We start from the raw sequence: 22,050 nt of genomic DNA, 5'->3' as shown, positions 1-22,050 counted from the left end.
TGTTTCTGTGCTTCCCTGTATCCTTCTGCCCTCATATCTAAGTCCTGTGTTTGTTTGGCCTCCAAGACCGTCGTATCTGAGCACCTCCTCAACAGTGAAAATAGAAACAGCCGTCTTTTTCTCTCCCTTCCTTCCCAGCCTGTAGAAGTAGTAGCTTGGTTTTGTGAAACATTTTAGAGAAGGAAAAAGGCTGATTTTGCATTGAACTCTGAACACGGTGAGGTTGATAGCACGTTATTTTTTTTCACTGAACCTTCCTTTGTGCCTGTTTGCTCGTCTGTAAAGTGGGGATGATCGTATTTAACTGCTTCACATGGGGGTTGCATAAATGAATATGCTTAAGGTGCTTTGACATCACCACTTTTCTTCAGCCTCTTCCGTAGCTGATGTTTTGTTATGTGGTCGCTTTTTCAATATTGCAGATAAATTCTCGGCTCTGTGTATGCGCATGCCACATGTATTTGGGTGCACGTGCATGTCATTATATCCATTCTATTTGCATCCAGGATGGACAGGCAGGAATTAGGAAGAATGTGGGGTGGAACTATTCAGGTCTCTGACAGTGTGTTTGTTGGGGGACGGAGGGTAGTTATGAATCTGGACAGTGATTAATTGAGAGACTTTCAGATTCTCTCTTCTCCCAGTTGTGAGTGGAATGAGCCTGTGGCCACTGCCAATTTCTGTTCATTACCTTCCTAATTTTACACTTTGGTAGAGCACCTGGTCCACAGTACAGCTTCCATCCTCACTCTGCGGCTTCTCCACCCAGCAAGCAGTTCCCCACGCTCCATCTGTTGATCTTAATTCCCCATTATTTGTGTTTCTGTGTATGTGCAATTTGTGCTTCTCTTTCATTAATTTCACCAGCAAGTTTCTTTCACTCCTTTTGACTCCCACTTCAGAGCGTGGTAATTACTGCGTTTTTCTTACCCGGTGTCTAGGCTCTTTCCAGAATTTAATCACGTCAGTGCTTCAGGTACTTGAGTTCTGCCCTCTGGGAGATTCACTCCTGTTCCCCGTCACAGCTCAGAAAGGTAGCTTCAGGGTCGCAGCCATCCAAACCATCTCAATGGCTTCATTCAAAGACCCAGCTCCGAGCCATTCATTGTTTTTAAAGTGGAAAATCCCAAATGGTTTTGCTGAACCACCCACCCTGCTGTGTGAATGTGAAACAGGGATGTAGCTGCTAAGCTCTTTATCATCTGCAGGTGCAAACTATTTGGAAGTAGCAGCATTCTATCAGCTCTCTGTTCACATCTCATGTTGTCTGCATATATTCCAGGGGGGATATTCTTAAACACCTTGTGGAGGCTCTATTGGCATTCTGCACAAGGGTACTGTCTATCTGGCTTTGGCATTGTAGTGTGCCCATCACATTAGTGTTGGATCTCAGGTTGCAGTAACTCCGTTCCACTCAGTGGAATTACCATACAACAGTATTATTCGTCAGTGGACACTTAAAGATTTATAACTCTGTAGCCTTACAGTTAGGATGAGCTGGCTGCTTTGGGGTTCTCTGGCCTTTTCCTATATCTTTGCCCAAAATTCAACCCAAAGTTTGAGGTCCCACGACCTCTGTTTCAACTTCTGCATTTTCAGCTTGGAGTGGGGAGAGGGTGAAACGGAAACGCCCAAATCTATGAAACGAGCAGTTATGTTTTTCCAGCTGACTAGTAAGGTGAAAGACCACCATCGTCATGAAAAGACCCTGCTCCTCTGAGACTTTGAGCTGTAGTTTTCTGACACTCAAAGTTCAGTTAAGTTTCAGAGAAGTGTCCAGACTATTGGGAGCTTAATCAAAGTTCCGCCATCTTGAATGTTGCGTCAAGATGCCTGCCCAGTAGAAGTCAGCCATTTTATCTCTGTCAGGTTGTGAAAAACCCTCTTTTACTCCAGCGTCAAATTATACAAGCAAGTCCAATTTTATTTTTATTTTTGCTCTCTCTCTCGCTTGGAGAGAAGCAATGGCAGACTTAAAAAAAAAAAAAAAAGGTTTCAGAGTAGCAGCCGTGTTAGTCTGTATCCGCAAAAAGAACAGGAGTACTTGTGGCACCTTAAAGACTAAGTACTCCTGTTCTTTTTTTTTTTTTAAAGTGAACTGTAAAGAAACATTGCTCTGAAACTGTAGAGAATAATTTTTGTTTTGAAAGAAGAAAAATAATTGCTGGGGAGGGAGCGGTTGGGGAGAGTTTGTGAAGAAAATCGAAAAGGCAAGAAGTGAACTGAGAAGAATAGGCTAATTATCCAGGAGGTGCAGCAAGCATCACTTCTGGGGCTGGAACCAAAGGTACATAATGATGTCAAATTGCAGGCCTCCTGCACCTGCCTGAAGATCTAACCACCATTCTCTCCTATTAGACTGTGTGGCCACTGTAATTAGACAGCTTTGTGACTCCTGTAGGAAAGAAAATGCACCTGCTGGAGGAGCTCCTTGCAGAGAGTTGAGAATTGGTGTGTTTCAGTAACCTACCAATCAACCACACCGTGAATATGTCTCTTATCTCTCTGTTGCTGTATTGTAGATGCAACATGTTAGGATGGAGCAAGGTAAATGAAGTTAGCTTACCGCAGATTTCTGTCCCACCACTTAAGGAAACAAGTCTCTATGAGCCATCGGTAACTCATAAAGAAATGTGCTCAGCAACGGTAGCATGTTTTTGCCCAGGATGTGCCATGGGGCTTTGTTCCGTGTGTGTGAGAGAGAGCATGTGAAAAATACAACATGGCTCTACAGAAACTGCCCAGCGCTCTTGTAGCTGTTGTAATCTGTAACATTTTGGACTGTAGAATACTGGACGGGCCCTGTGTGAGAGCGTGTATGGCATTTGTCTGACTATTCACGAGGAGGAGGAAATGTGCTGATGGCAAAGCCTCTTAATTCTCCACCGAGAGCCTGACTGATTGATTTGACATTTCTGTGGTGCACAGCGCCACAGTATCTGAGCACCTCATCTCAATTGTAAAAAGGAAAATAAATGACATGGGTTTAACAGCCATTCGAAGAATGATGGGAGCTAAATTGGAAGATCAGCCCACATCCCTGATCTTGATTTCAGCACATTCATAGATTATAGGCCAGAAGGGACTGTTGTGATTACCTAGTCTAGCAGAGGCTTGGTCTATCTAGCTCCTTGACTGATCTGAGTTTTTAACTTTTGTTTCTCTCTCTCTCTTTCAGAGGGTCTAGCTGTTGGAGTTGGATTTGGGGCTATTGGGAAGTCAGCATCTGCAACTTTTGAAAGTGCCAGGTAAGCTACATGGGTGTTTCTGATCCTGACATTGGAAGCTTTATGCACACTCTTGCCTCTCAGAAATATTATTCTTGATCTCAGAATGGTGTGTGAAGGTTTACAGCGTGGTTGGAGATAGGAGTATGGGTTAGTTTAAATTGGTCTGGAAAACCGAAGAAATGCTTACTGCTCTTGGACTTTTCTATTGGCTGCAGTTGAAAAGTTTTTGTCAGCGATGCCCACTCTCTGAAAGTGCTTTCCACTACTGCTCCGGCAGGCAGAGCTGAGGAGTTGATAAAAGGACAGTGAGCCAATAGTATTTGCCTGTTTAGAGGCATCTCTACACTGCAATTTAATTCCAGCGACTGGCCCGTGTCAGCTGACTCTGGCTCATGCGGCTTGGCTACAGGGCTGTCAAATAGCAATGTAGGCATTTGGGCTCAGAATACTCTGCAGCTTGCAGGATTGGGCCCTCAGAGAGATTCTTGCAGAGCAGATGTCATCCGTTATGGAGGATAGGTCCATCAAAGGCTATCAGCCAGGATGGGCAGGGAGAGTGTCCTTAGCCTCTGTTTGCCAGAAGCTGGGAATGAGTGACAGAGGATGGCTCACTAGCTCAGTGTTTTGAGCATTAGCCTACTAAACCCCAGGTTGTGAGTTCAATCCTTGAGGGGGCCATTTAGGGATCTGGGGCAAATAATCTGTCTGGGGGTTGGACTAGATGACCACCTGAGGTCCCTTCCAACCCTGATATTCTATGATTCTATATGATGACCTGTTCTGGTCATTGCCTCTGGGGCACCTGGCTTAGGATACTGGGCTAGATGGACCTTTGGTCTGACCCAGTGTGGCCGTTCTTATGTGCTGCACCATGCCTTCCTGAGCTGGTAGGAAGTAGCACTCCAGGTTTGCTTGGAGATGCCGCTCTGTCATAGTAATTCTAGCCGGGACACAAAGCTCAGGCTTTCCAATAGCCATAGTCAGGTCATTTTAAACACGTGGCATATTTTTGGAGTGGTGTTTGAGCACAGAAAAACTGAATCAGGGAAGGGTTTTCAAGAGCATACGTCTCTCCAGTGCGCACACCTGAAGGCTAGGAGTTGCTAAAGTGATGCTCTAATGCCCAATAAACGAGCACCTGAGCGACGCTGATGTTTGCCGTAGAGATGTTCAGCCATTGAACCGTTTCGTAGTGCAGTGCTCCTCGCCCCCAGCAGCCGCTGCTTTCCTTGGGAGTGTTAATGATTAATGTCAGAGATGAATAGGAAAGCTGTGTGCATCTCGGTGGGGGAGAAGCGTCGATCTTCCAGGCGGTGCCAGCTTTTTCCCCTCTTCCCTTCGTTTAATAATATCGTTTAGCTGCCTCTAATTTCCTCCAAGCCCTCATCAGCGCGTCTCCAGTGTGGAGGAGTTGGATTTGACATGGCTGAAATTCTGACGGCTCTTCCTACTCTGGGTGCCTTTCTCCAAGGTTTAGTCAGAAATGAATGCATCAGCGTCCTGCTTTCTGCTCCTGAGGCCCTGCCAGGCGGGGGTGGAGGAGCTGGCAACTTCAGATTAATTAACCAAATAGACGGAAGGGCAGTCTTAGCGAGCAGCTCACTTGTGTGGGCGTCGCTCTGTTGCACTGGGGACCTGGATGGGGGAGTCCCTCTGTAGCCTTTTCTGCTTCAGAAATGTGGAAAACATTAAGCAGCCTGCCTAGGAGGAGCCTCTTGGCTTGCTTCCGTCAGTATTGCTCGCCTGCTGAGGAGGAGCAGGCCGTGCTGCGGGGTGATAACAAATCTGTTTCCACATGAGAATTCTACCCTCCGGGCTGCTCGCTGCTAAGGCCTCGCTCATGCTCGTCATCCTGAAGATGACCCACCATTGCTGCCAGCTCAGGGCAGGTCTGCCTGGCAAGGTAGAAAACCCTAGCATGCTATCAGCACTCAGGCTCTTACTGGTGGAGCAGCGCCCATGGGGAAACTTGTAAAGGGAAGAAGAAAGTCTAAAATGTGTAGATAAGGTATAGACCAGTAGGCAGATACATGAGCTGGGGAATAAAACTGGCGTGTAAATGCTGGCCTAGTCCTTCTCCTCAGGCCCGGCTATATTAACTTAAAGGAGATTGCAAAGCCGGGTCAGAGTAACACAAACCACTCGCAACAGCCAGTGGAGACATTTCCAGCTTTCAGCAAGCAAGTAATGAGAGAGGACGTATCTTTCTCTTTAAGGGTATGTCTGCACTGCCAAAAAACAAAATAAAAAAAACCACGAGTCTCAGAGCCCACGTCTGGCACCCCGACCTCCTGGAGCTCACACTGCGGTGCTACCAATAGTTGTGTAGACATTCCCTTTGGGCTCAGAGACCCAACCCCCTCCCTGGTTTTCAGAGCCCAAGCTGCATCCCCAGTGGGAACGATTATGCAGCTGTTTTTAGTGCTGTAGCACGAGCCTGAGTCAATTGACCTGGCTCTGAGACTCGCTTCTGCGGGTCGTTTCTTGCTTTAAAAAGAAAAACAGCCCTGCAGTTTGAGCTGAGCCTTTGGTTGTGACTGCTGTTCCTTTCCAGCTTTGCAGTCTGTTTCGCACAGAGCCACCATCTAATTGAGTTGGAGAGACGTATGTTTCTAGTGCAGGTTCTTTTTCCCCCAGGAGAGTTAAAAGGCACACAGTAATCTCACTAACCTAAATAATGAATTTGGATGAGAGAGTCTTCCATCTCTCCTACCTCCTGAAGGAGTTCAGTGCTATCACTCCTGCTTTCATGAACGTTCATCTGCCAGGCATCCTGCTTTAGGAGATTGAGAAAAATTATATAACCTGCTATAGCAAACTTCTCTTCGATTGGGAGCAGTAATGATGCTCCTCGATCCTCATCTACAGTCTTCTTTGTAGTCCACTCCTGGGCTTCCACACAGCTCTCCCAATAGATCTCCATCTTCACTTGCAGTAACGCTTGCCGGTTTTTGGACTTCCCCAGATCTGTGCCAATATATCCGAGTCCTTTTATGCAAAATCCCATTATTCCTGTTCAGAACTGAACCGCGGCTGCTAAGTTGGTTGGATTGTGGAACAAGTGGCGGCTTTGTGCTTTGGTCACATTGTTCATCAGGGATTGGGATGCTCATCTGCCAAAGGGCTTAGGCAGACTTTGCTTGTATACTAGCTCCGTGGTTTGAGCATTGGCCTGCTAAACCCAGGGTTGTGAGTTCAATCCTTGACGGGGCCATTTAGGGAGCTGGGGCAAAAATCTGTCTAGGGATTGGTCCTGGACTAGTTGATCTCCTGAGGTCTCTTCCAACCCTGATATATTATGATTCTATTGCTAATGGCCTGCTGATAGCTGTAAATCTGTGGGGATGTCATATTCTCTCTTGTCCCAACCCATTCTCCTCTCCTCCCGTTATACCGTCTGACTATGCAAAGTCCCTCTCTTCAGCTGCTGTGCTGTTAGCCAGAGGGATCAGTTTTTGCTGTGGGCTGAGTCACTCTGTTGCACCTATCCTAGGTTCTGGACACACTCAGCTTGTCTTCAGATATGACTTCACTGTCGAGTTAACTTGAGTTGTAGCTGAAGTCCCGTTCACACCCTTCACTTGAGTGTGGCCATGCTTTTAACTCAGATTGGCTGGTCCGTCAGGGAGTATAAACTACAGCTCGAATGAGCACAACTCATCAGCTGCCCACACAACCCTGCTGCAGTGTGGGCTCAGGCTAGTTCCAGCTGAGTGGTGGTGCAGTGCCTTCCCACAATTCCCCCCGGGTGTCCAGAAAGGACAGGCAAGAGCTCCCACACGTCACTGGGCAAGAAACCTAGAGCAGCTCAGCTTTCACTGCAGTGCTAAGAACCGTGGGGGATGCCCCCAGAAGTCTAAGTGGCACACACGTAGCATCAATGTAGACAAAGCAGCTTGCGTGTCGTCTGTGTGTCTGCCCTTGCCGGCGCTAGGCTGACTCGAGTGTCGATAACTCGAGTTAACTCTGCAGTGAAGACATATCCAGTGTGCCCACAGTACTCCCAGCCCCTGTCAGTCCCCGATGCCCTCCAAGATCGTACACAGCACTACCCCATAAGTCCGCCTAGCCCCTGTATGCCTGGGAAGCAAAAGGCAGAGAAATGACTCAAATCCAGACCTCCCGCAAGGCCTAAAATAAATCGTCATCAAACCCTTCTGGCTTTGTATTTGAATTTTATAGCAGAGACTAATGACCGCTAAGCAGTGCCCCCTGCCATTCATTTAATAGACCCACCTGTTACTTGGAGTGGCTGGGGATATGCAGCACATTCAGCCTGCGAAATTAGCCTCAAGGCTTTTCTCTATCATAGAGCAAAGAGATGTTGATTCACAGCAGCCTTATTACTCCCATATTTTTAGAGGGAGTCCCAGGCCTAGAGCTGGATGTGGATTTCAGAACAGCCCAAGTTCCTCTTTCGGCTCGATACGAACTGCATGTCCTCGGATTCTCGAAAGAGGCAAAGTCCACATCAGGCAGAATCAAAACCTTAAATGCAAGAGAACCTCCATGACAGGACATGTGTGTTATATACAGAACCACCCTGGAGCCATGATCAGAATCATATCCAAATGTTTCTCAGAGGACTGAGAGTTACAGATAATAGAACAGTATTGGTCTGAATGTGCAACTCTAGGCATATAGGAAATTTGGATCCGTACGGGAGAAAAAATGCAATATGCTGGTTTATAGAAACCTTCTCTCTCTAACCTTTAGAAATAAAAGACTCCTCATAAAGTCTATAGAGACTCCTGAGATGTGCTAACAAAGGGGCTTTTTTCTTCAGAGACTGCTCAGTAAAAGGGAAGAAGCCAAAAGCAGCTGGTTCTTTCTCTGTATTTAAAGCAGCATTAATCATGTTAGATGAAAGCTGGAATCTGGGCCATGAAGAATATCAATGCAAATTTAACAGGCTGCAAAAAAGAAGGGAAAATAACTTAATCACCATCAATCTGTTTAACAATGTCATCTGCCGATAGCACAAGACCTGGCTTGATCTAGTATGTGTTGAAGGGTCCAAGAGTTTTAAGTCGTTGCTGAATTTGGGGGAGAGGAACAATGCTGCCCTCTCTCCAGCCACTGCGGACTGTAGAGAGGCAAAGCAAATGTTGGGTTAGCTAATAAATGCAGCTAGGCAAGAAACAATCTTCTTGAACTACTTCCATCTATATAAAGTCTAATGACAGTCAAGGCAGTGGAACAGCTGACCAGGTGTGGAAGTGGACTTGTCATGACTGGAGACAGGTAAAGATGAGACATCCTTCTGGTGGGATGAAGATAGACGGAGGGGTTCCTTTTAGCTCAAATGGACCTACTTGCACTTCAGAGCAATCAGCATACTGGGGCATAACAGACCAATGTGGTGCTAATGGAGTTTTTTATAAATCTGTGGGTATTTGGTTTGATAACTTCTACTAGAACATAATGTTTAACTGCCTTTGTGCTGAATGATAATCTTGCCTTTTGTGGAGTGGCTGTGCAGTGCAAAAACTCTGTAAGCTGTGTGCACAGGAAAGTTCTCTATGACGTGGTACTGAAGTGCTATCCCCTCCGAAGTGAAAGGCAGCAACCGTTCAATAGCTCAGGACTGCACAAGTCCATGTATTAGGAAGTGACACATACTTTGTCCAACAGAGAATGATGTTGGAGTGACAGATTTGGAACTTGACTAGGAGAATGAGTTTCGCTTTCCCTGCACTGGCATAAATGCCTCCTTGGGATCTTGGATCATAGATTATGAGGACCTGGGTCACGTGGCATGTCCATTAGGCTTCTGATTTGAGGTTTTAAGTTATAAACCCTGATAAAATACCTCCGATCCAAAAAAGGGTGGGGGAAGGGGAATAAGTGTTTATTGGATAAAAACTGGAAAAACCCCAGAAATAGTTACATGTATCTAAGGGCTTGTCTACACAGAGCAGTAATGTGGTCTATGGGCGTGTTGTTTTTAAAGCGCACAAATGTGTTGTGCATTAATTGTTCCATGTAGACCAGTGGTTCTCAACCTTTCCAGACGACTGTCCCCCTTTCAGGAGTCTTTGTCTTGCGGACCCCCAAGTTTCACCTCACTTCAAAACAACTTGCTTACAAAATCAGACATAAAAATACAAAAGTGTCACAGCCTCACTGTTATTGAAAAATTGCTGACTTTCTCCTTTTTACCATAGAATTATAAAGTAAATCCATTGGAATACAAACATTGTACTGACTTTTCTGTGTATAGTATACAGCGCAGTATAAACAAGTCATTGTCTGTATGGAATTTTAGTGTGTCCTGATGTGGCTAGTGCTTTTTCTGTAGCCTGTTGTAAACCCAGGCCAATATCTAGATGAATTGATGTACCCCCAGGGGTACATGTTACCCTGGTTGAGAATCCCTGGTGTGGATGCTGCGGGTGCACACTGAACGTTCCCTAGTGCGCTTTAACATTGTGCTGTTTTAACCACTAATCGGTTAAGGCGTATGAGGAAACATTACGAAGCAATTACTCATTACAGTATACAAAGAGCCCTGAAAAACCTTGATTTTTTTTTTGGACATCTGCATACAACTCAAACATTGCTGAAAAGAAACCCTGAAAAAGGAAATTTAATAAACCCCAAAGAACAGAAGCAATGTCATACCCTCGAACACCAGGCTCTGGTTTTCAGTCAGTACTGACTCATAGGAAAGAGTGCCACCTATTGTATCATTAATGCTGCAGCTTTTAGGCTTTGCTTGGCAAACTCCCATCCAAAAATTAATCCAGCCCTGCTTAGCTTGTGAGATCTGTCAAGCTCTTAGCATAAACTGGTGTGTCTGCAGAAATGGTGTTTATTCGTTTAAATTAGGGAAAGGGAAGAATTAAAATACTGACCTCCCCCCCCTTTAAAAAAAAATCCCTTGGATAGATCTGGCCAAATCTCTATCGCAGGATCATTTTCTTTTTCTCATGCGGCCATGAAGAACCTCACTGAACTGTTCCCAGAGGACTGAAATACTTTATCAAAAATTAAACATTCTTCAGCTCAGGAATGGGTCGAGGGAGAGAGTGAAATTGAGTCATGTAACTTAAGGAAAGTGCTGCCAATAGCTATATTACGAGCATTACACACGAGAGCTCCAGATGGGGAGAATAATTCTCAGATTCCTCCCCAGGCTCCATGTGGCCTTTCATAGCGGTGGGGGGAAAAATGAGCTGTTGAGGGTAGTGATGGGAAAAAAAACAGCAGAAGCCAAGAGGATATTTTTAGGCCTTGCTTTGCCTTCTCAAAAGGTCAAGATCACCTGTTTCTAAGTCTCCATTCTGTTCTCCCACTCACTGTCAAGGTTCAGTTCTTAGAATGCTCAATTTAATTAGCAACCAAGATAATAAAGATCTACCCTCTCCCCGAAGGTCCATGACGAGTTAATCTTTTACCAGCCAAAATGGAAATCCTGGGTCGTTCAAAGGGATGGCCATGGCAGTGAGGTATGGCTGCCATCCTCTCCAGGATGCCAGCTGGACTTTGGCTCCAGGTTTTTAGCAAGTGAAGTGTGTTGGCGGTGGGAGGAGGTGGCAGCTCTCCCCACCCCTCCTTATTTCTAGACAATAAGCATCCACATGGCAAAAGCCACCACCATATGTGGTATTAATTGCTGACCGTCTCGGGGAGAGGCTGAGGGCTGAATAGTCTGTGGAGAACCGTCTCTCCCAGCTTGATGATCTCCCAAGTTGGCTTGAATTATACTTGCCCGGGTTGCGGCGGGAGGTCGTATCTATGTGTACAGTTCTGTGGCTTCCATCCAGGCAGTGTTTGAGCTCTGCACTAAGGTATTTATCTTCCCAGCAGGGAGGTATTTGCCTTTTAGAGACTGGGGGACTGAGGCACAGAGCGATTAAGGGTTGGATCTCAACACCCTCCACTCCAGGTGTGGTCAGTGGTCACGCAGCATGTCTGAAAACCCAGCCCTAAGTGACTAGGCCAAGGTCACACAGGAAGTATGTGGTAGAGCTGGGACTTGAGCCCAAATCTCCTGTTTCCCAGAACTGTGCCTTAACCACAAGGCCAGCTTTCCTCTTCATCCCCCAAGGGCTTGTCTAAATGAACAGTTGGTGCGTGGCAAGCTAGCGTGTGAATCCAAAGAGCACTAGTGTGCCATGCGCTGGCTGTCAGTGTGGACTCTGCTGCAGCCCAGTGAAAGTTCCTGTTTTAGAGTGGAGTAGATCGAAGTGCACTAGGGAACTTGTAGTGCACAGTAGCAGGGGTCCCAGGGACCCGAGTACGCTGCGGATTCACACCCCAGCTTGCTGCGCGCTAACTGTTCGCCTGGACAAGACCTAGCATCTTGATCCAGCAGCTTTCAGTGGCGCTGAGTTATTCTCAGTTGCATTTTCTCCTGGAAAACCAAACACACACTTGCTCTGTGTGCGCGCTGCACTTTCGGATCCCAGAGCAGTGTGTGAGCCCGTCACAAGAGGGGGACCAAAGACTAGAGAGCAGGGATTGTGCTTCAAACGTAACCGCTGCCTGTTGCAACAGAAGAGAGCTCGTGCACCTGCTTCCCTTCAGGTTGAATAATTCGTGCCCATCTGTGGGATCACACATGACTTACCGTGTTGTCTTCGGCTGGTATATTCCCTTTCTCTACCTTGATTCCTCCTGCTGATAAATGGAATGAAAACCCTGGCGTTGTCACGTATCCTTTGTCTTGCTCCTGCAGGAGAGGCGAGCCCACACAAGGCATTAGGTAAATGAATGCACTGCTGTCCCCAACGTGATGGCTTCCCGATGTCAAAATGATTGAGGTGCCCCCTTGTGGAAAGCGGTGGAGACGTAGAACAGATGTTAACCATCGCTCCTGGTGTGTGTTTGGTCTCGGCAAGACCGGCTAACGTTTAATCACTTACTGCCTGGGCTCAGTCCAGCTATGAGGGGTACAAACAGCTTTTTGCAAAGTCGGTTGTGTTTAAAGCCTAGGTCAGTCAGTCAGGATTCCTGGGGTCTATTTCCCGTTCTGCCAGAGGCTCACGGTGTAAAATGAGGTTGACAGTCTCAATCTGTTTCGCAGTGGGGCTGTGAGACTTGCTTTGTGTTTGTAAAGCACTTTGAGATCTAGAGGAAAGAGCCTCTTGAAGTGGAAGTATTGTGGAGGGGAAAACCCAATCGGCTTTATTTACTCCGAGTGCTGTCAGACATGTTGCACACTGGTACAAGTTGAGAGACTGTCCTGCACGCAGTCATGGTCTCTGGGTAAACAGGGAGTTTGGCAACCCGTTAGTTAGCCAGGCAGTCTCGGTGTCTTGTTCCAGGTCATGTCAGTAAGTGACATGCCACAAAGATCTTAAAAATGCCATTGTCGAGGGAAGCAGAGAGGGGAGCATGTGTATTGGGGCTCTTCCCTCTCTCGCCTTCTGTTCATCTGAGTAGCAGTTTCCCAGAATGAAACCTTCACAGCCTGCTGCAGAATTGTCTCTCTTTCATGCACAGCTGCTTTTTAAAAGTGGAAAATATTAGTGTGAGGAAGAGCTCCTGGCTGGCTACTGGTCCCGAACATATAAGCGCCCTGAGGTAAGGGAGAAGTGCTGGGACTGTGGGGAAGCGTCTCAGGGAGCTGAAGGCAATTATGCTAAAGGGACATGGTGGCCTGTGGCTGCTATTCTGAGGGTCCCTGGGCTGGGATCTGGAGTAGCGGGTGGGCCCTGGTATCCCTTCCCCCCCACCCTCCAGTAGGCCACTAGGGAGGTGGCCTGCAGTCGTACAGCAATAAAAGGGAAATGAACTGGAGAGCTGGGCCCAGAACACACCAAGAGGGCAAAACCATTGCCTCCAGCAAGGAAGCCCTGGGAGTACAGCCCAATGCCAGGGCCGGGGCTGTTTGAAGACCCCAGGCACACCCAAGCAGAAAGGGTGCTCGTGAGAGGTGGGTGACACGCCATTACAACTCCCTGGAACCTGGGTTCAGATCCCAGGCGAGTCACTTCAGCTCTTCATCCTTTTCAGTCAGTGCAGTGAGTTCCATGCAGTGTCTAGCATGTGTGGCTCTTTGGCCAAGACCTTGCACACCAAGGTCCCCTTTGTTCCAGTAACAGTTTGAGTTCCCGGGGCGTTTTCCCTAAGTATAGGGGTATTGCCCTCGCGTCCTTGGCCAGAAAGTTTCTCTTTCCTCTAGCCGTACTAGTTGCCCACTTGACTTCCCCTCAGCACCCAGAGGCAGTTGGATCACTTCCATGGTACGATGATTCATAGTTCTGTCTGCCCCATGAACCCACACTAGTGGATCTAAATGCAGGACTAGGGCTGAAGTTTTAAAAAGACTTTGGCTTCCAAGTGGCTAGGGAAAAGTGAGTGATTCTGGCCAGTTAGGTAAAAGGCTCAAACACACAAGACTAAATGCAACGAGGAGACCGAGCCAATGATAGGCTTTGTACGTTTTGGAGAGACTGAAGTGCCCGGAAGTCTTGGCGAAAAGGAAAACAATTCCAAAGTTTGGTCCCCTTTTTAACCCCCTGAAGCTTTGCAACGTGTTCTCTTCACTTCTGGTGTTTCCACCAGGCTCTCTTGAGGACGTAGTCTAGTTCCGTAAAAGGTCCGAAGGGCCAGCTTAATTTTAAGCATGTTGAAATTGCCTCACCGGCTTCCAGTGCTCTTCAGTCTGCTAATATGAAGAAAGTCCATTCTCGCCTCAGATTTGCAGAGCAACTTTGCCTGTTTTTTATGTGTCTGCTGCCACCCAATGTTCAGAATGCATCACTGCGTCTCCTCCCACCCATTGCCTAGTGCACCTTGTCTGTCAAAGCAGCAGCTCCAGGATTGCCCTTTAATGACAGCTTCTTATTTTGAGGTTTGGTTTTCATTATAGATTGATTTGATTTATTTATTAGGTGAGAAGGTCATTGCATTTGATCTTTCATTGCCCGGGATCCTCTCCTTAAAGGGAGGTGATGAAATATTGTGAAGGTAAAGAAACAGGTATAATCTCAGTGGGAGAGAATTTTTCCTTTGTGTACAAATAAATCATAGACTCATTAGAAATGCAGGGCTGGAGGGACCTCGAGAAATCATCCAGGCCAGCCCCCTGCGCTGCGACAGGACCAAGTAAACCTAAACTATCCCTGACAGGTGTTTGTCTAACCTGTTCTTAAAAACCTCCCATGATAGGGATGCCACAACCTCCCTTGGGAGCCTATTCCAGAACTTAACTATCAAAACATTTTTCCTAATACATAACCTAAATCTCCCTTGCTACAGATTAAACCCAGTACTTCTTGTCCTGCCTTCAGTGGGCATGGAGAACAATTGATCACTGTCCTCTTTGTAACAGCCCTTAACGTATTTGAAGACTGTTATCAGGTCCCTTCCCCCCCACAGTCTTCTTTTCTCAAGACTAAACAAGCTTGTTTTTTAAATCTTTTCTAAACCATTTATCATTTTTGTTGCTCTCCTTTGGACTGTCTCCAATTTGTCCATGTTTCCCGAAGAGCAGCCCCCCCAGCTGGACACAACACTCCAGTTGAGGCCTCACCAGTGCCAAGTAGAGCAAGCCAATGCCCTGCCATGTCTTACATGTGACACTCTTCTTAATACACCCCAGTGATTCTTGCTTCAAGCCCACAACTCCTGATCTCTTAAAGACCTTTCCCCAGAGAACAAAAACTTTAGATAGTTGAGACGAATTCCGATGGGCACAGAGACCGATATAATTGTTCTTTTGCTCTCTATGGGGCACACAATCTTTCAACATTTCCTAAATCTTTCCCTCTTTTGGCTGAAATGTCAAAGTAACAAGTAAACCATAGTTGTATCTTCCTATTTAACGTGCTTAGAAGGAGAAATTTCAAGATACGCACGCGCCTATGTTCGTTCTTTCTGTATCAGTAACAAGGCAAACTAGCGTAAGCATCTTGGAGCAGAGACCGTCTTTGTTCTGTGTTTGTACAAACCTAGGACAGTGGAGTCCTAGTGCCGCCTAGTTGCTACCACAATATAAAAATAACACTAGCAAAAAGGACCCTATCCTCAGCTCATCTTTTCTCATTATTGGGGTAAATTATCTCTGTCTCTTTGGGAGACATTCTGTTTCCCTTCCATCCCAAGCATGGTGTTTGGATTGTGATAGTAACGTTGCTGGTAGGTTAGAATGCATACACTGGCTGCTTCTTATAAAGCTGTTCATGGGTGTGCTGGGTTGTGTGTGTTGAATTGTTATGGGGCTGCTCAGGAACTCTGGGTGGTGTGCATCATTTTGGTTGTTACAGGGCTGCTCAGGAGTGTCAGCCTAGTGACAGTAAGGGGAGGATATTGTATCTGTCTGTTTTCCAGGTTTCTTCCGGTGTGCCCACTGCCTACCGGGAGAAGTTGGTGGGACTCAGTCCAGTTCCTATTAGACAGTTATATCTATATCTACATCTCTCAATCAGAGAACACACACAAACAATGGAGAGTGAAATAGCATCTCAGATCAAAGCTTCTGTATATCAGTAGAGATGATTTAGATGCCATTAGTCGCCAGAGCTGCCACTCGTGCCCCCTTCCCCTGAGCTAAATTTGACAACTACCTCATCTGTGTGTGGAGCTCCCTCTGCTTGGCAGGGGCATTGGTAAAATACAAGGGAATTGGGGAAGCCGCTTAATTGGTGTCATCCCGCTGTTCCGCTGTGCTGCTGTGAGGAAGAGGAACATTCAGTCTCTGCACCAGGCCCAGCTTTTTGGTCCCAGGGCCAGTGCACGGATCCACCCAGGAGGTGAAATAGCCTTGAAGGTAGAATCTTGGAGACCATTTCTGCCCCCTTTGCCCCATGTGAGTTTTGGGCAGTTGGTTTATTGTGAACTTGGGTTGATTTAGCTTCCAATTGTGATTCTCTCTGCTTTTGAGTGTTTGATTTCTTTATTTCTCCCCTCTTCTTGCCCTATTCCTCAAGAAACCACCCCCATTCGCGCTGTGAACCGCAGAGATTCCGGGGCCGTGTTATTGTTCCCTGCTTCCTGACCTGTCACCCCAAGGGCAGCTGTGGGGGTTTGTGGGAACCTCTGAATTCTGTCCAACTAGCCAAAACACCAAACCCTTCCAAGTCGCTTTCACATAGCAAAGCGATCCTCTCCCCCTGCTGTTAGCTGCACATGCATGGTGGATGGGGTGCCCACGCACAGAGGAATAATAACCAAAGCGGGCGTCTTGAATGGGCCGATTGAGCACAGCAGCCCTGGAACTCAGGGAAAGTTCCCTCCAGATGTGAGCAGAGGTCTGAGCTGGCCACTGGCTGCCTTCCAGACAGGAAGGTAAAGAGAAGGGCAGCCATGTCTTTAAATGAGTTTATTTACCCCCTCCCCCCACCCAGCCTCTCTACCCTTCCACTTCGTGTGGCTGATTAAAAGGAACCATATGATGTTGGAACTGCTTAGATCAAAACCGGCTGGATTCCTGCCTTCTCCAGCATCCCACACCGGGGGAAGTGGAGCGAGGGCTTTGATACCGACTCCACCGCGTCTTGGCAGTAAAACCTCACGGAGCGGCAGAGCACTGGCAGGGCTGTAAAACACAGGTGCAGTTTATAGATGGCTTCCCAGCGTTGGATTTAAAGAGAGGGCGTCTTTGTTAAAGAGAGAGGGTCCTCCTGGGAAACACGCAGCCTGGCTGCTGCGGCCGTTCCTTTTTGTTGTAGCGCTCCGTTCGCTGAGGGCTGCTAAAGAAGGCAGCATGGGAACTTACTGATAAAGAGCCCGATCCTGAAGGCTGTGATGCATGGGAGCGACTTTACTCGTGGGGCAGTGTCATCGAAACTCCACAGGCAGAAGTGTGTCCAGCATCGGGTCCGAAGTGCTCTCCTCTGTTCCAAATCCATCAGTCGGACTGTGAGAGGACAGCCGGACAAAATATAGAACCTTCACCTCTTTTTATTTTTTGTAAGGCTGAAAATTACATTGACTCCCCGAAAGCCTGCACTGTTTATTATAAACTGGTGTTTATTAATAATACTATTTGTTTTATATTGTATTAGTGCTTAGAGCATTCCACTGGGTGTTGTACAAACCCAGAGATTAGTCCCTGCCCCCAAATGCTTCCAGGTTAAGTAGATGCAACACACGAAGGACAGAAGGGGAAACTGAGGCACAGAGTCAAAGACTTGCTCAAGGTCATATAGCAGCTCAGTGGCAGAGCCAGGTTTAGATTCTAGGACTCCCGATTCCCAATCCACTAGACCACAGTGCCTCTCCTCTGTTTAAAATCGGTCTGTCTTTCTTTCAGAGGACAGCCGGACAAAAATATTTATAACCCATCCTCATTTAACTGTTTGCTTAAAGTCACCTGCTGCTATAAAAATATATTGGCTCTTGGTAAGTCAAGGCTGGTGCCTAGAAATGCTTCCATTTGCAGCCTTCACTAGGAAGGGCTAGTATCTTTTTTTGTGCTGATGGGAGGGAGTGGGCAGATGAATGTGGCATGCAACAGCCTTGGTAGCTTTATTGTTAGTATTCAGGTTCTTTTTCTTTGTTTACGAGCTGATCCTGCAGTATTGAACTGGATGGGAATTTTTGCAATGGCTCGGGATGCAGGATGAGGTGCTCCCTGCCAAGAATCTCTGGCCCGTGTAGGGGAAGGAAAACAAGTATTTGAAGACAGACACATTGAAAACCCCAGTTTAAGCTGGCCAGCCGGAACAGTGTTGAGAGATTCTATCATTTAAAAAATATGATTTTTTCATAATAGAAATTAAAATACTATGTTGATTGCGGTGGTTTTTCAGTTAATTACAAGACAACGTTGTTGGCCAGCTCTGTTACCCAGCTAGCATCCCAGAGCACAACTGATTTGGTGTAAATAACCGACCTGTATGGGGCGCTCCCCTTGCCCTGCATTTCAAGATCGCTTCTCTCTGAGAGACATGAATGAGACCCCCCACCACCACCTTTCTCTTGTCAGTAATGGCCAGCTGTAGCCTCAAAAGGAGAGAATCGGTGGAAATCAAGCTCATTCTGAACCCTGCCTATTTACTTTGGTTGTCAGGGACTTGGAGGTGCCCTGTGACTCAGTGATGTTGTTGAGGACCTTGTTAAGGACAGGCATAGTTCTCCTGGATAAAAGGGGTGCGTGACAGGGGGCTCTGTGTCAGCTGGTGCTCCTTATCTGTGAATGGAATCACACGTCCTCTGGAGGCCAGCTCAGCCAAGAGGGGGTTTGCAGGGCTCTGTGCAAAGTTCGATACGCTGGGTTCTTGCAGGATACTGGGGGCCTGATCTGAGGCCCATTAGAGTCTGTGGAGAGACTCCCATTGACTCAGCGGGCTTCAGAGCAGGTCATTTGAGGGGGAGGATGGGATGAACACAGGCAGGTGCATACTCACTGTGCACACCCATCCACCCGTCCCCGTTCCCTCTAACGCCACTCCACTAGCATTCAGCCGCCCCGTCCCCGGGGTGCAGCACTGCCATAGGCCATCCCTCACCGTGTGTGTTCCCTGCGGCATGAGGGATGGGGGATTAATACTGCCACGAGCACGCCCGAGGCTGACGCACGACACGTCGGTGGGCCTGCCCTGGAGAGGGGCGTGCAGCTGAGTTGCTGCTTCCCTCTGCGCTCCCCAATCCCATGCTAGTTTTCCACGTAAAGGGAGGTGGGAATATCCAGGAGCACTAATACTATACTGCTGTGTGGATGGAAACACATGAGTGGAACGGGAGGGGAAGGCCCCTGGGGGCCCTTTCTGCCAAAGGTTGGAGGCTCTTGCATTGGAGAATCGGCACAAGGAACCGTTTATCCTGGTCCCCCCACCCCCCATCCCTCCAACTCAGCGATGCACAGGCCTCTTGGCATGATACCATGTTCTTGCACAACGTCCACTTTGTTTAGGGGGGACACCAGAGCTTTGTGAGCAGTAATGTTGTTTCTTAGAGGATGAAGCAGGAACACAGGAATGCAATTATGTTTTCCCTCCCTTATGAAGCCCTCGTGTACTTGAAGCATACTAAAAGCACTTAATAGAATGATCTCCCTCAAAACCCACAGCCATTTTCCTAAGGGGCGTCTTCCGTTTCTGGCTATTTTTTCCTGTTGGGGAGGAATTCACCATCAAGTCAAGTTCCTGGGTCAGAATCACAGAAGTCCTTCACATTTTTTATTATGGTGGAGCGGGCGTGAGGCCATACTTGGGCTTGTGCCAGCAGTTTTGCTTTTAACAGGGTAAGGATTTGGAAATGTATGTCAGATCTGATTTCCCCCCCTTCTCCCGCCCTGGAGAGATTCGGTGCGGGGAGGTTTGTATGCAAACCACAGCGGTACAGAAAGTCAAGGGTTAATAATAAAAGCATCACAGTCTCTGAAAACAGATGTCATCTGCACAGTGAACAGTATCCGCGTCAGCCTGGGGCTGCAGAAGGTTGAGCAGGACTTTCCCTGGAGTAGCAGTTCTGGGCTGCTGTGAGCAGTGCTGCATCTCCGAGGCTTATAAACTTGGCCAAACCTGGGTGGATTTTTCACAGGGGTGGAAGAAAGGTTCCCCACTCCCTCCAGCCAAATTTGAAGTCCCCGCTCTGAAGCCTGAGTGAAACTAGAGTTTCTCAAAGAAAAGACTAGCATCATTTTTTAATATGGGCAAACTGTATTTTTCGTAAGTCTCATCTTGGGAATGGCTGACCATGTTGGCTGAAATGTTCCCAAACCATTCAGCCTAAGGCAGATATCTGCCATGGAAAATTTCTGCCCAAATGATTACAATTTTGGCAAAGTTTTGGGCAACTGAGAACAGGGTCTTATAATGGGAAGTGTCAGGCAACCTAGCAGCCTCGCCTCAAATACAAAAGCATGCTGGACTTCTTTTAAACAGGTCTTTTCAAAGGATGTTGTATGAAAGTGAATAGAGGCCATTCCTACACATAGTTCCATGGTGCATCGTAGCTATTAAATTCCATAAGAAAGAAGCCTTTGTCATAGCACAAGGCTAAACCCAGTCACAAGGGACAATTTGTGCCAGAAAACAAAACAAAAAATTTAACCACAGCAGCATTCTTCAGGCCCTGGGTAATCAGCAGGGCCTTTTTTTTTCTTTTTAAAGGAAAGGAAAGAGAATTCCTTCAGATACATCATTGGATTTTAAGTTTGACCGGAGCTGAGGGCCCTACTCAGCCATCTGTGCTGGGCCTTAGTCCGCCACCCTCTTCCCCTTCTTCATGAGCTCATGCCTCCCTCCTGCAGGTGTGGAACCCCTTGAGCCTGAAAGAAAGATGCCCAGACCCATGCGCCATAAGTAACTAGAGGCTTTGCTTCTCAGTGAAATGTTCTGGGCACCCCCTTTGGGAAATAAGCCAGGCTTGGGGTAGCATAGGCCTCTGGATTCCATGCCAGGGGGTGTTTTGGGAGAGACTGCGTTCTTGTTTCTCCAGACATGCTGTGGAAGCCACCGGTCTACCTCCCAGCTGCCTCCCCCTCTCTCCACTGCAGAGGCACCTCTTCCATGGCACCTCTTCCCCGCCAGGGCACTCTCCTCCTCCTGTGAGTCACTAGATCTAGCCCCCAATACATGCATCTCCGAAGACGCTTGTTTGACCGCTCCATTCCTCTTAGCCCCATCTGGGCTCCCCTACCTTCAGTAATACTGCCTGTTTTTTTCAGTCTCCCTCTGTCCCCCAAATGTAAGAGAAATGGGGGTGGGGAACATGTGAGAAGAGATTTGTGGGGTTTTTATTTGGCTTCTTGAATCATCTTCGTTTGAGCCTTGGATAAGGCTTAGCTGCCTCCTTTACACCAAATAGTCGGCAGTTATAGCCTGCTTCCCCTGAATAGGAACAATGCTGCAGGAGCAGAAGCTCAGTGCCTGGAACTGTGCAAAATGCACTTCCCCCAATGCCCTGTTTACAGACTTTCTTCCACTCCTCCCTCCATTAAAAGACGTGCATTGGGAATGAGGAGGGCGATCACTTCTCAGTCACCAGAGCAGGGGTGTAGGATAGGTTGGAAACGCCTGGGTTCTGGAACACTCAGCTGGTGAAGTAAAGGAAAGAGAAGGGTCCCTTTCTGAACCTCAGCAGGTGCTTGAGCCCTGATTCTGATCCTCTTTCTCACGCTGGATAGTACTTCATGAATAGACCGTGGGTTTGTCTAGGCTGGGAAGATGTATCGTGTTAAAAAAAAAACAAAAAACAGTCTCAAATATGACTGCCCTTGGTGTGGACAGTCACAGGGAGGTAGGAGTTTCCATAATGGACCAGACCAGTGGAACCATCAAATCCAGTGTCCTGTCGGAGAGTGGCCAGCACCAGATGCTTCAGAGGAAGGTTCACGAAACCCTGCAGGAGGCAACTGTGTATTTTTTGGTATGTACTCTAGTGCTTGATATTCTTCTTAGCCATCTAAAGGTCCAACCCCTGTTTGAATCTTACTGAGCTCTTGGCCTCAATGGCATCATGTGGCAATGAGTGCCACTAGCTGGTTGTACCTTGAATGATCAGTTATGAAATTGCCACCTTTCAGTGTCATCCATGTCCTTTTGTGAGAGTGGCTGAATTGAAGATACCAAGCTGTATACTTCTGTCATGTTCAAAAATATGCTGGCTGGTCTTGAGGTTCATGAAAGAGACCATTTGTGCAATGAAGTACTATCCGACATGAGTAAGGTGTGCCGTTCTGGTCCTTATTGGTTAGAGCCAGTCCAAAATTTTCATCACAGTTTCTCTTGTAAGAAACATGGGTGATGAGAGGCAATGGGTTCAGTCTGACTTTTATGATCAATAATAATAGCGCTGGTTGGGGGAGAGGAGTGGGGGCAGGGACGGGGAAAACCCACAAAATCGTTTCCAACCCAAAAGAGGAAAAGATTTTTTGGATGAACGTTTTTGCAACGTTTCATTTTTTTTAATGGCTCCGTTA

At 47.2% G+C, this 22,050-nt stretch overlaps 1 protein-coding gene across 2 annotated transcripts in view; it reads left to right on the top strand.

The window, feature by feature from the left end:
* The window catches only part of SLC39A11 (solute carrier family 39 member 11), a 243,333-nt gene that overhangs the window by 177,942 nt on the left and 43,341 nt on the right, over nucleotides 1-22,050 (top strand). For both annotated transcript variants that reach the window (XM_039501621.1, XM_039501620.1), the window contains one exon: nucleotides 3,179-3,248. In XM_039501621.1, the coding sequence (XP_039357555.1) occupies nucleotides 3,179-3,248 (70 nt within the window). The remainder of the gene's footprint in view (nucleotides 1-3,178; nucleotides 3,249-22,050) is intronic.

This window comes from Mauremys reevesii, linkage group 15 (assembly GCF_016161935.1).
Source record: "Mauremys reevesii isolate NIE-2019 linkage group 15, ASM1616193v1, whole genome shotgun sequence".
NCBI lineage: Eukaryota > Metazoa > Chordata > Testudines > Geoemydidae > Mauremys > Mauremys reevesii.
This window is presented reverse-complemented; position numbering and strand designations above follow the sequence as displayed.